The sequence below is a fragment of the Apaloderma vittatum genome, unplaced genomic scaffold (genome assembly GCF_000703405.1).
Source record: "Apaloderma vittatum isolate BGI_N311 unplaced genomic scaffold, ASM70340v1 scaffold14959, whole genome shotgun sequence".
Taxonomy (NCBI): domain Eukaryota; kingdom Metazoa; phylum Chordata; class Aves; order Trogoniformes; family Trogonidae; genus Apaloderma; species Apaloderma vittatum.
The window spans coordinates 175,544-189,531 of record NW_009736116.1 but is presented as its reverse complement, the minus strand read 5'-3'; the positions used below and the strand labels follow the sequence as shown (position 1 = coordinate 189,531).

At 41.6% G+C, this 13,988-nt stretch overlaps 1 protein-coding gene across 1 annotated transcript in view; it reads left to right on the top strand.

Annotated features, from left to right (window-relative positions):
• Positions 1-13,988, top strand: part of EPG5 (ectopic P-granules autophagy protein 5 homolog (C. elegans)) — a gene marked incomplete at its 5' end in the record, with an annotated part of 49,472 nt that overhangs the window by 34,134 nt on the left and 1,350 nt on the right. Inside the window, 9 exons of the mRNA XM_009876858.1 lie at positions 1,404-1,507; positions 2,403-2,578; positions 3,160-3,345; positions 6,387-6,596; positions 6,734-6,878; positions 9,484-9,726; positions 10,954-11,173; positions 12,607-12,822; positions 13,762-13,876. Of these exons, the coding sequence (XP_009875160.1) occupies positions 1,404-1,507; positions 2,403-2,578; positions 3,160-3,345; positions 6,387-6,596; positions 6,734-6,878; positions 9,484-9,726; positions 10,954-11,173; positions 12,607-12,822; positions 13,762-13,876 (1,615 nt within the window). The remainder of the gene's footprint in view (positions 1-1,403; positions 1,508-2,402; positions 2,579-3,159; positions 3,346-6,386; positions 6,597-6,733; positions 6,879-9,483; positions 9,727-10,953; positions 11,174-12,606; positions 12,823-13,761; positions 13,877-13,988) is intronic.

Genomic DNA, 13,988 nt, shown 5'->3' with positions numbered 1-13,988 from the left:
CCACAACCCCACAGAACTAAACACCTTAAGTCAAATTTTCCAAGCCTTGAATTGAGTAATTATTTTAGGTACAAGAAATATCTCTGCTTCCTGACCAGATCTTAGTTATGAGAAAAATGTGGATTTCCATCAGTTCTGAAAACCCTGTAACTTGATTTCTAGATTCCATCTTTTTTAGCTTCCATAAGGTCTATAATGCCTTGTTTAAAAACAAAACAAAAAAGCAAAATAAATGCAACCCCAAATGCCAGTGGTACATACAGAAACTTCAGACTAAATCAGTCCTATAATCCACTGTCTCATGTACTTCTATCTTCACATGGACAGTTATTTGTAATATGACACATTTAAATTTTGCTTTCTTCCAAAACTTGAGGTTTTTTGAGTTTTGAGCACATCTTCACCAAGTAATTACAAGAATGACTGCAGGTGGTATGTGCTGTTATTCAGAAATTCTTGCATTTTGGTCTTTAATTCAGTCCTAAATATTAAACAAGAGTTCTAAATATTAAACAAGTAATCTCTGCTTACCTGGTGGTATTGTGGATCTCCAGTGTGGCCTTCAAATGTGTACCTGTTCTAAGGGAGAATAGGACAGTCCTAAAGAGTTGAGTTTGAGAAAAATGCTGGTACTGGTACTATATTGATTTACTGTGCTTTCATAGAATCACAGAATGTTGGGGGTTGGAAGGCACCTCTAGAGATCACCCAGTGCCACCCCCTGCCAGAGCAGGATCCCCCAGGGCAGCCCCACAGGAACGTGTCCAGGCAGGTTGGAAAGTCTCCAAAGAGGAGACTCCACACCCTCTCTGGGCAGCCTGGGCCAGGGCTCTGCACCCGCACAGCCAAGAATGTTCTCCTTATGTTTTTGTGGAACTTCCTGTGTTCTAACTTAAATCCATTATTTCTTGTTCTATTGCTGGGCACCACTGAGAAGAGATTGTCCCCTTCCCCTTGACACTCACCCCTCAGATATTTCTGGACATTAATAAGGTCCCCTCTCAGCTGTCTCTTTCCAGGCTGAACAGCGCCAGTTGTTTCAGTCTCTCTTCACAGGAGAGACGTTTAAGTCCCTTGATCACCCTCGTAGCTCTCCCTTGGACTCTCTCCAGTAGGTCCCTGTCTCTCTGGAACTGGGGAGCCACAAACTGGACACAGTATTCCAGGTGTGGTCTCACCAGGGCAGAGTAGAGAGGGAGGAGAACCTCCCTAGCCCTGCTGGACACGCTTTTCCTTGTGCACCCCAGGATCCCATTGGCCCTCTTGGCCACAAGGGTATGTTGCTGTCCCAGGGACAACTCTCTGCCCACTAGGACTCCAGTGTCTGTTCCAGTTGCTCAAGTGTTTATGATCTGCTAACTCTGAACTGAAATTTGTGGTGTTTCACATCTGCTTCTTTCAAGTAACCAGCCCTGCTACCCTTGGTTGGAGAGTGACACCCCTGTAGCATCCACCATGGTGTGTTTGTTTGCAGATTGCATCAAGCTTTTGCACGAGAGCTTTAAAGGTGGGTAAAGTTCATTCTGTTTTAATGCAGCAACACTTTCTGTTTCATAGGACCAAAAATAGATTAATTTTTTTAATTGACATGTGGGATGTGAGGGGATTTTGTTTATTATTAATGTTTAGTCAAGATCATCACTGCAGTGATACCAGGAGCATTTCTTTATTTCATCCTTAAAAGACAGCTTTTTGACTGGAAAGGATAGGTAACATGATGGATAAATGCACATTGGTCGGGTAAAAGTTAATGCATAGGAAAGCAAAACGAAGATAGCGGTGTGTGACTTTCTTCCAGGTCTGTATATTGTTCCCACACAACAATGCAGTGTTATGTCATGATAACAAATTAATGTGACTCAACAGGCAGTCTTGGGGTTAATCTAATCTCCAGGGTGGATCATTCTGAGCTGCTATTTAGCACTGTGCCTAATGTGTAGTTAGACATAGGAATGGAAAAAATTAATTTCATAATACTTCCTAAATTTGAGGCATGAACTAGATTCAGACTTATCTTGTAAAAATAAAGAATTAAAGATAACATATATGATGTGTTATATAAAATTCAAGATACATAAGATTGTGGGTTTTTAAAAAACAAAACAACAAAACATAGAGGCAATGAAGTTCTACCTGGGAGGTGTATTTTATAACTTCAAATCATTGTCCAGCAGCTCTTCAAAAGATCAAGGAAGACCACAAAATCATAAGCTCCCCAATTTGTGGATTTTTTGGGGAAAAAAACTCTAAAAGCCTAATGTGTGTTTTGTTTTTTCTTTGACAAATATATTTTAGCGTAACTTGCATTTACGGCTTTTCATCTTCAGAATTGGACTTCCTTCTGTAATCAAGTTTTCCCTGAGTTTTTATTCTATTAATTCGACTGTTTTCTTTGAATCTAGATAAGCTGTTGCCAAGCCACCATGGGGCTCTCTGGTTACATCTAATGCATTACTGTGAATGCTGCACAGCCCCCAAAATGCCCGAGTTTATTCTCTATAGTTACCATACTGAGTTCAGAAGGCTTCCTTGGAAAGAAATGCATCCAGACCAGATGCTTATGGAAGAGTTCTTTAAAGTGAGTACACAGCATCTATTGAATTAAGTTCGTAATCACTGTTGCCCTTGAAAATAACTGGAGAGCTGGAGACAGTTCATTTAGCAAGTAAACTTTCAGAGTTTGCAGCATTCACAGATGCCCATCTTGTGACTGATTTTTTGTGAGGGAGTTCTGCTGAATCTTAGACAAAGTTGTGGGGAGCTGTAAAGCTGGCAGTCTTTGTAACCTATCATTGCTTTATATGAATATCTTGTTTATTGCAACTATATTTAATATGTTTTAGTTACAGTTAAGGTATTTACTCATTTACTGTTGCCATGTTGTTCTCACTTCCAAGTTGTCTGAGACAACATAAAGCTGCAGGTAGGTGTGGAAATGCTCCAGGATTTACTACTTAGCTGTTTGGGATGAGTTCTGAGCCTGTTTAGAACTGCATGAAGAGTTTCTTAGTTTCCCCTAGAGTGAAGAGAAGTGGATGCTATCATGCAGCTAAGAGTTTGTAATAGATTTTTTCTAGGTTAAGGAACTGAAATGTATAGAATTATTTATGTTGTACTTTACAGGCCTGGTTTTTTTTCTTTTCCCTTTCTCCTTCCTAGATTGAAAGAGGCAGCCCCAAGAGTTGTTTCCTCTTCTTGGGTTATATTCTGTGTGAAATAAACTGGGTCAGTGTTCTCTCTGATGCCTGGAATCCCAACCCTCATCCTCAGACTCACAGCATGATTGTCTGTTTGCTGTATATGATGGTCCTGTTGGGAAAGGAGGAACAACTTGTAGGCGAAGAGGTAATTTTTTTAAAAGTTCAGACCTGTCTGAGAAGAGTAATAATCTGTGGCTAGCAAGGGCGCAGGCTGTGACTTCTTTCTCAACAGTAAACTCAGTGTTTTTTGCATTGGCAAAATACCCTAAGTACTATTCCAGAAATTGCCAAGACTAATTTGTTCTGGGCGGCATTTTATGTAACTCTTGCGAAAAAGCAGAGCTGCTGCTCATTTTAAGAAGCTTCTACAGGTGCTATAATCTAGTTGCCTTGTAAAGAGAAAGCAAATAAATACAGTTTCCAGTAGTTACAAAGTGACACTCTGGGTTTTGGGAAGAAAAAACATGGATGTTAGTTTCCTTAGTGTATAACAAATTATTGTTGTTATATAAAGCTGATGTGCAGTTGTTCTTTCATTTTGTTACATATGTGATGCTGTGTAGTACAGCTTTCTTGTCTTTTAGGCCAACTCTTAGTTAAAATGCTCGTTTTCTTTTCTCTCTCATGGTTTTGGAGAGCCTTAGTTGTGAGCACATGCGAAAGAGAGGTAGTATTAGCAAGAATTTACATACACACCTATAATACATCTGCATATATATACACACATTATATGGACCTTGTATAGGTGCATGTGTCTTGTGTGTATATATATGCATATGCAATGTTTTGTGTAACTTAAGGTGAAGCTTTTTCTGATGGCTTGAGTGAAAAGAGCATCTGGTATCTGCCTGGTTTGATTCAAGCAGTCTTGACAGGAGTGCAGGAGCAGCTTTGGCCATGGCATTCACGCCTGTAGCACCTGAGGTGCTGTGAGAAGGACCAGAAAGTTCACTGAGTCACTTTTATTCTGTCATGGCCAGCTCTGTGCGTCTCCGCTGTGCCTTGCTGCTTTTTCTGAGTGGCAAACGTGAATGCATTTGTGAAAAGATTATGCCTGGGTCTGTGACTCGCTGGGTATGTTCATGGTGTTTTCCAACCTCTTTTTCAGTACTGATTGTGCTTTAAGTTGATTGTGTTGAGTGCAGCTCAACAGTGGGGTTAGTCTCTGTTAGATTAGTGGTAGCACTTGATCTGTGCCTATTTTTCTTCATAGCTGTCTAAAGATAAAGTACTTATTTGTCTACTTCAGTAGGGTTTTTTTTTTCAGGAATCATAAATAAGTGTTGTTCAATCCTTAGTCACGACTGCTTTTTGCAGACATTCATTTCCTACTGTAAATTGCTCCCCTCCTAACTCCTTATGATGTGATGACAAGACACAATGATGTAACAATATCTGGAAGACCAGATATATCTTTAAGAAGCTTGGTACAGTCTGCTGCTTATGCCTTACTGGGGACAGATTACTTAATCTGTGGAATCTTAGTTTGATTTTTCTTGTTCCCTTGCCCTGAAGGAGGCTTTTGATCATCTCTGTTTTCTCAGCTTTTTTCCATTTATGGCTTCATTCCAGTATTTCTGGGTTGTTGGAAAAGGAGAGAGAAACACTGACTGTTAGCATGAACTTTCCAAGCCCTGGTTTTTCCTAGAACTCCATGTGGGTAGATCTAGGACTGGCCCATTCAGTCCGTTGCTTCTGGAGGGCTCTTCCAGAGGGGCTGAGTAATCACAGAATGTTCGGGGTCCGAAGGGACCTTGAAAGACCATCTAGTCCAACCCCCTGGCCGGAGCAGGATCACCCAGGGCAGCCACACAGGAACGCATCCAGGTGGGTTTAGAAAGTCTTTAGAGCAGGAGACTCCAAATGCTCTCTGGGCAGCCTGGGCCAGGGCTCTGGCACCCTCACAGTGAAGAATTTTTTCCTCATGTTTTTGTGGAACCTCCTGTGCTGCAGCTTGCACCCGTTGGCCCTTGTCCTGTCATTGGACATCCCTGAGAAGAGCCTGACTCCATTTCACCAGCTTTATTCCACTTGTAGTTTCTTCAGCTTTCTGTTTCCTCGGAGGCATTACAAGATGCTGTGTTAGGTTGTCACCAGTGGCCTTTGATCAATGTTGTGTTCCAGTTTAGGAAAATTACCAGAGTTCACGTGTTTTGACCCGAATGTACTTGCTTATCAGAAGCTTCTCAATCTTCAAAGATACCTGTTTGTACATTCTATGAGTCAGCCTCAGGAATTCCCTCCTGGCCCTCAGCAATGTGTTAAACTGACACACTGTCACTTGTTTTTTACCTCCCTGAACACTCCTGTGACACCTTGACCTAAATCTCAAACTTTCTCAGCCCTGTGTTCAAGTACGTGAGCAACTGGTGAAGTACTTGATGTACCAGTGTCATGTTCTTGTTGATGCAGTCTAATTTGGATTAGTTGTGGATCCTTAAAGTTTGTAGGTCATGTTGGCCATCAACACAATTGTAGTATTTGCCCATTCTCTAACGTGTGGAAATTCGGTGCTTCTCAGTGTCTGGGGGGACCGTTTTGTATTGCAGAGCTGTATGAACCTGTGAGAGGAGGATGATGGTAGCTGAGGTTAGATTTTGCTGCTTGTAGACAAACAGACTTCTGCATCTGCACACTTGCACTGCCTCTGTGAGCTGTGGACACTGCAGGCTACTGTGTTTTTCAGGGTGTTATTTATGGGAATAAGCACTTGAGGAACCCCCTCAGCTTGGCAGATGATTCATTGAATGGAAGATCGTGGGATATGGCTTCTGCCCCTGCTTTTACTGTAAATTTTGATCAATTTTTCGTGTAACGTTTTTAATGCCTTTTTTTTAAATCTCTGCTGAAGTGACTTTACCTTGTAGGGTCTCAGTTTCTTTCTACCTGTCTTTGCATGTTTACATATCAAATTTTAACGTTTCTTTCTGACTTTTGTGCTTGGTTAGAGCTGAGGCATCATTCTGAATGCTCTTACATGAATGCTGGAGATGACACACACATCTAGGCTTGCTCTTTGAGTGAGGAGTTGCTTCTCGGTCAGTCTTCCACTGGTCATCTCTGGGGTTTTTGCTCTGTCTCCTTCAAATTTTGAAGTTAGGGCTTCCTTCCAAAACTGGTTACTGTGAATATTAATCTAAAACAGCAAAGAAGGGGAAACTTAAACTGATGTCTTTAAATCTTCAGGAATCACCACTCATAAATCTTCTTGGACAAACCAGCTCCCTTCCTTGGCAGCTTGTGGGCATTTCATCTTATCAAAGCATCATCAGCTACTGCAACAGTCACTACCCTCCCTCTGTTATCCTTGCCAAGGATGCTGCGGCTGAACTGATAGTGAAGCTCCTGAAAATCTCAGCAGGCTTTGGTGCATCTTCAGATAGTCACATCCACCTTGTAAGCTAAACTGGTTTTTCAGTGTGTCTGGGCTGTTTCTTGCTATTTGCAATGTTCTGCTTTTGTATATTACGGAGTTTGGATAGAGTTCTAGGCACGATTTTTTTTTCCTAACTGATTTTAATTTTGATGAACAGGATGCAACCCTTAAGTGCCGAGCATACATTCGCCAGGCGGTTCAATTTCTCAGCATCTTAGAACAAAGTGGAAAGATCACTCTTGCAGTTTTGGAACAAGAAATGTCCAAGTTGCTGGATGATATAATCATCTTTAATCCTCCAGGTTTGTGTTAAAGAAGTGGCAAATTAATTTAAAGTTGTCAAGATTCTTTATTCCACTGCATGCATTCTCGAGCATCCGTGACTGTGTAATTACTTGCGTTACTACAGTCTCTCCCTTATGGGCAGCAGAACATGTTGCTTTGATGATGTGTGTATAGGTGGTATATTAGCACAAAATGAAAATATGAGCGTTACCCCATAGAGCTGTCAAGTGTGACAGAACGAACAGGAAAAACAGGGGTAGTGTTGTGACTAAAACTAGCTGGAGCTTGAGGGCTTCTTTTCTTTGTCATATAGTTTATTCTTTATTTTATTTGGCACTTGCATCTCTTTTAAAAGGAAGGGTGACACAATTAAACTGTCTTGCTCCTGAGGGACCAGGTTCTAAGTAAGGCTTCTAAACTGTTTTTTCAGTTGGGAAAACTGACTATATTGAAGTAGGGGAATTATGTTGATGTACATTAGTAGTATGATGTGTCCGCACCCACAACCTTTACATTGATCTATTTTTCATACCCTTACCATGCTTAGCTTCCTCTGACAAACCAAAACATGTGAAATCAGTCATCCTGCTTTACTATGTAGAAATACTTGTCAGGGGTAGTATCTTATATTGTTCATGACCCACACGGGCATGCCAGCAAGACTGAACAGAAAGTGTCTAGAAATCTGTGAGAGTGATAACTGTCTCTCAGTACTTGTGTTGCAGCTTGGGGAAGCCCCACAGTCCACAAAACTCTTTGTGATTTGAAGAGAGGCAGACTTGCCTGTTGCTCCTGATGCTTCTTGTAGCTGAGAGATTTGGCAGGAGACAGGAGGTCTGGTAGAAGAGGAACAGCTCTGTTTCATGAACCCTTGTGTACCCTTGTATGTGTTCAAGGGCTGAAAGAGAGATGTTCTGTGTTGCTCAGCCAGGCTGTGAAGTGCAGGAGGATCACTGGTGCAGAGTGGCAAGGAAGGGGTGGTGTGCAATGGATTTAGGTTCTCTGTGAGCCTTGGAGAGGGCTGGTGGAGGTTTTTGGAAGATCCTCTGGGACAGTGCCTTCTGTTGATGACAGCCAGAGAAGGCAAAGTTGAACTTTCCACATGGATTCTGCACCAGAACTTAGCCCAGGGAATCTGGGGGGCCCTGGTGTCAGGTATCTGGTGGTGGTCTGAAGTGGGACTTGGCTGTAAAACTAGTTGTGACCTTAGGTAAGTTAGTTAACATCCTGGCATTGTCTTTTCCATTTGGTCTGTTAGATTGACTGCTGGCCTAGATGATCTTAGAGGTCTTTTCTGACCTTAATGATTCTATGTTTATAAGGTATTTACTTTACTGGAGACCTGTGCCATGGCAGATAGATCTGCGCCATAACAGGTGACTTCCGGGGCTTCTCTTTTTTTATTTTTTTCCCTCTTCTGTTAATAGGTAGATGTTATAACAGATAGCTTAGTTTGAAAGGGACCTCTGGAAGCCTGGATTCCAACCTCCTTCTTCAATCAGGGCTAACTTCAAAGTTAAGTGAGAGTGTTCAGGGCCTTGTCTGGCGAGCTTCCAAATATCTGCAAGTGTGGAGGTCTTGACTTCTCTGCACAATGTTTTTCTACTGATAATTCCTCTTCACACACAACTTTTCATAACCAGTTGAAATTATTCCTTCTACAATGTTTGATGTTGCTTGAAAATTTTCTTTTATAACAATAGTGTCTTTTTTTCATCAATATTTGCAAAGGGGTACCCTGTAGTTAGAGGTGCAAGAGCCAAGTGCAAGAAAAGTTGGTGCTTTCGCAGTACTGTTACAGGTGTCCCATGATAACATGTTCAGGTAATGACACTGGGATTAGTATGAAATCTAGAATCCAAGAAAAGCATGAGGGGATTGCAACATTTCAGGGCTTGTTTTGATTATATCTCAAATTGAATCATCTAAAATGTTGGTTGTTTCACTCTAAGCTGTGTTTTAAACTGTGTTTCAACACCCAGGTTTTCTTGGACTCTGTAAACATGTTTTATCATTCAATTTATTTGTGTAGTAGTAGTCATGGTAAAAGACCCTTGGTGAAAGATGGGTTCCAGTGTACCCGGAGCTACAGTCTTACCAGCTGTCTCTCTGTTTAACGAACTATCTCATCAAGGGAAGAGACTACATAGCACAGAATCACACAATTGCCCAGATTGGAAAACACCTATAAGGTCACTGAGTCCAATCATTAACCTGATACTGACAAGTCCTCAACTAAACCATATCCCTAAGCACTATATCTAAACAAATTTAAATACCTCCCAGGATGGGGACTCCACCCTGGGCAACCCGTTCCAGTGCCTGATCACCGTTTCAGTAAAGAAATTCTTCCTAATACCACATCTGAACTTCCCTTGCTGCAACTTAAGGCTGTTTCCCCTGATCCTATCACTTGTTACTTGGTTGAACAGACTGACCCCCACCTGGCTACAACCTCCTTTCAGGTAGTTGTAGAGTTGTTTCATAAGTACAGAGAAGAAACTGAGGTGTGGAATGAGCAAGAAGCTTTTCCCAGTATCTACAGAAGGTGTTTGGTGGTGAAGGTGAATTTGGATTCTAGTATCTGTTCACTGAAGTGGTTCTTTACTTTCTAACTTCCAGGTATGGATCTGCAAACACGTCACATGGCTCTCAGCAGCCTCTTTACAGAAATGCTGATGATGATGAACAATTCTAGCATTACAACAGCCGAGTCGCTACGGGGCCGCTTGCGGAAGTGGGTTGACGGCAAAGTCCATGGGGTGCTCGCAATGCCCCTTCTCACAGCGGCGTGTCAGAGCCTGGCCTCTGTGCGACACATGGCAGAGACGACAGAAGCCTGTATCACTGCTTACTTCAACGAAGGTAGGAGCCTGTCTTCTGCTTCTGCTTGTCTCAGAAGCTTTGATCAGTCTTGGATGCCCATTAAATATAAATAGTCTGGAATTCTTACGGCTTCATGCAGCTGGGTTTTCATCTGTTTTCCATAATCAGAACTTTCTTTGTATCTGATGGCTCCCAACTGTCGCACTTACATGTGCTGTATGAACTAGATGTAAAAGGGTTAGGCCATTGTTTGTGTTTTTCAGCTGCTCTGACTGTGTATTTTCTGAAGAGCTATACCTTTCTCTGTGAAAATTGATTTGTTTTATATAATGGTTGCTATTTTTCCAGCTAAAGGTTTTTTAAAAAAACCAGTCACTCTGAGAGAAGGGTTTGGGGTTTTTGGTGTTTTTTTTTTTTAGAATAGAGTCATAAAATCATTAAGGTTGGAAAGGACCTCTAAGATCCTCTAGTCCAACTGTCAACCCAACACCACCATGACCACTAAACCATGTCCTGAAGTGCCACATCTACGTGGTTTTTTGAACACTTCCAGGCATGGTGACTGCAGCACTTTCCTGGCCAACCTGTGCCAGTGCTTCACCACTTTTTCAATAAAGAATTTTTTCCCTAATATCTGATCTAAAATTCCCGTGGCACAACTTGAGCCCATTTCCTGTTGTCCTATCATTAGTAACTTGAGAGATGAGACCAGCCCCCACCTCACTACAGCCTGCTTTTCAGGGAGTTGTGGAGAGCAATGAGGTCTTCTTTCAGCCTCCTCCAGACTAAACAATGCCAGCTCCCTCAGCTGCTCTTCATCAGACTCCTTCTCCAGACCCTTCACCAGCTTCGTTGCTCTTCTCTAAGCAATGAGGTCGGTGAAGAGTCTAGAGAACATGTTTATGTACGTACTGTGTAGGTAATCCTTGAAGAACTGCGTTTTGATTTCTTCCGCGTTCTGTGTGATCAGATTTCAGTACACCTGAAGGAAATACTGAAAATCTCATTCCTGCAATTTTCAAATTTAGCCCTGACTGAATGCTGGGAAAATGTTTTGCTTTGAACTCAAAGAGGTGCCCTATGATAGTGAAGTTTTTCTTTTCTCTCCATCAGAGTTGCGTGACAAACTGATTATCTGGAAAACAGCTACACCAGCCCAAACTCTGAAACTTACAGGAGCACAGTGAAGTAGCCTCTAGTTCTTTGGTTTTAGTAAGTGCTACTTTCTCACATGCCCTTTTTTCTGTCCTTCTGTTTTCATTATAGATTATCCTCACCACCAGGATTTAGGCTGGGGCCCTATACTTGCTTCCCTCCAAGTTCCTGAGCTAACCATGGAAGAATTCCTGCAGGAGTGTCTATCTTTAGGAAGCTACTTGACCCTGTATGTCTACCTGCTGCAGTGCCTAAACACTGACCAAACTCTTACCAACGAAATGAAAACCCTGCTGACCATCAACAAATGGCTGGAGCAAGTGTACCCAAGGTACAGAACTCAAGGCTTCTGAATATGCCTTGACTTTTAAATAAGGCTATAATTGTAATTACATGTCCATGCTAATTTCACCAGGCTGCTGGTTGAAGTGGCCAATCCTTCTTTATCCACTGCCCAACCCCAGTGCCAGCACTAATAGTTGTTGTGCTGAAACAGAAGAAGGACTTTTATTTATTCTGGTGCAGTTTTGGTCATTTTTCAGTCAGAGAAGCTTGCTTTCAGTGGCAGCCTGGATCTGTGCACAGTTAAAACTACTTTAAACAGTTGATCACTGTGTGTTCCACTTTCCAGAATGCCCACTAGATGGGATGAGTTATGTGCTAAATACTCAGTTTGACACTGAGAGCTGGTGCTCAAAGCCAGTTGCTGGCCTTGGGTCAGCAGCTCTGAACCAAATCTGAACCCAGTGGACCTGTAGGGGCATCCAGAGTCAGGACCTTGTGTCACCATAAAACAACTGTCTAGATAATGGGGGAAGCATAGGGATAAAATGATGATACTTTCTAGCGTATAATAACTATACTTAGAGCTGTTGCTGAAATCGCCAGAGTTTAGCAAATGCAGTGAATATTTTTCCATATTCATGTTGATTATGTTAGTATTTGTTGTGAAAGAATATTTTAGGAAAGTGGATGTTCCCACCACTTCTCGAAATTCAAGGAATACTTTCTCTATTGTAGATACCGTAGTAATTGGATTGCCAAAGTGTGAAGGAGGTAGCAAAGCCACCATACACAGCAAATTAAACCTTGCTTTAAAACATCAAAGCTGAGGGTGCCTGGGATGGGAAATGACTGGGTGGAGTAATGTGAGGATAGTCTGATGCAGGAAACTCGTGCTGATGCTTTATGTGGAAAATCTGATCTTCTTAAACTACAAACTGTTTGGGGAAAAATTAAAAATATCGCAAGGGGAACTTCACTTTGTGCTTTGCTCAACAAAATCTTCAGTGTTTCCTTTCCTAAAAGATCATGTTAAAAGTCTAAATTGTTGTGGAAACAATAGCTAATAGTAAACTATGTGTGTGTGTGTGTGTGTGTGTGTGTGTGTGTGTATATATATATATAAATAAAAAAGTAAGAGACACGGCTTAATTCCTTTTATACCAAATCTTGGATGAATTTAAATCCATTTATGGCTGCAATATCATTTATTCTCAGCTGTAAAGCCGAAAAGGAAGCATTGTTGTTTGTCCTCTTACAGGCCCTTAAAACCTGCTAGGTCATTTCTGCATTAAATCCACAACAGTAGCAGTTACAGCAGTATAATAACTGGTGGGGCAGTAGAGTTATGCTGTTGTCATGAAGTAAGATTAGCTGTCATTAACCATCTGAGTTCTTCATGGAGAGATACAAATTTCTTAACCTATGCGCCTGACTCTTTAAAACTTGTGTTTTGTTTCATTCTTTGAATCTTACCTAAAGCTCAGCAAAGGAGGAGGCAAAGCTGTTTCTCTGGTGGCATAAAGCCATGCAGTTGTCCTTGATTCAGCTGGAGCAAGATGACACCATTCTGACTGAATCTGTCCTTCGGACACTGCTGTCGATCCAGGGCAGGCAGAGTCAGCTGGCTGAAGAGAGACTGACTTCTGGAATACTTGGTGCTATTGGACTAGGCAGGAGGTCTCCTTTATCACCCAGGTAAGGGTTGATGAATTGATTTGAGTCATCGTGTTGAAAAAGGTTCAGCCTAGATCCAGACGGCACTGTGCGATGCCAGAAGATGTTCTGAATCCGTGCGGTCCTCAAATGTGTGAAGAATTTTGGGCCCATCGCAGAAAAAGAAATGTAGCGTTTTAATCTGGTTGAGACATAAATATGAACATCTGTGAAGTTTGTCGTAGAAAAAGAAAGAAACTGCAGCTGTGATTCTGCTTAATGTCCATCTCCAGTGAAGTTTGTAGGGAGATGATTTATTAGAGGAAGATACTTTCACCTGGTCTGTAGAGCATTGTTGCAGGTGACCTTATAAGAACTTTGTGTGATCACATGTGTGTTGCCTTTTCCATCTTAACGTTGAATTTTTTGAAGCTCAAAGAAGTATGAGCTTGCCCTTTTTTCACTTTACCTTCTAAAAAGAGACACCAAGTTTGGTTATTAGGTATTAAAATCAAGTTCACCGTGGAAAGAATGCCAGGGAACAATAAGTGAATGTGAACACATTCAGCATAGTACAGAAACGTAACTTGGTGTTTTTAAAGACTTTCTGGGATGCCATCCTGAAATTGCTCTGAAGTCTTAATCTTGTTCAACACGTCTTTTGATTGGGGTGATAAGAATGTTTCAAAGGCTGTGAAATGAAAGAGTATTTCAGATGTGACCTCAAGGCTTCAGCTAAGCTTGGAACAGTTGAAATGTTTTACATGTATGGTTTTATATTATCCTCTAGCATAATGATATACTATTATGTGTATAGTAAAATGATTTATTTTTTTCCAATGCATTGAAAAGGTCCTCTAAAGCCCTTACTATATTCCTCATGGAAGAGATACGTCATGAGATAGTACTTCCAGTTTATCTACTGTTGAGGACTTGTAAATTTGATATCACCTTCTCTCTCTGTCTTTTTCTCTGTGCAAGGTTTCGAGTGGTGGCCCGCAGCTTGGCTGCCTTCCTCTTGGTGCAGATTCCAGCAGAGGATCAAGTCCGCCTGAAAGCAGGATCAGAGCCAAAGCTGTCACAGAGGGCCCAACAGGTAGTGTGTGCCAAGTGCCAGCTTCTGGACATGCCTTCTTTGTGTGTTTGCTCAGCTTGTGGGGTGGAGTTTATAAGAGTTGCTGCAAGCATTTCTAAAGCTAATTCCTGCT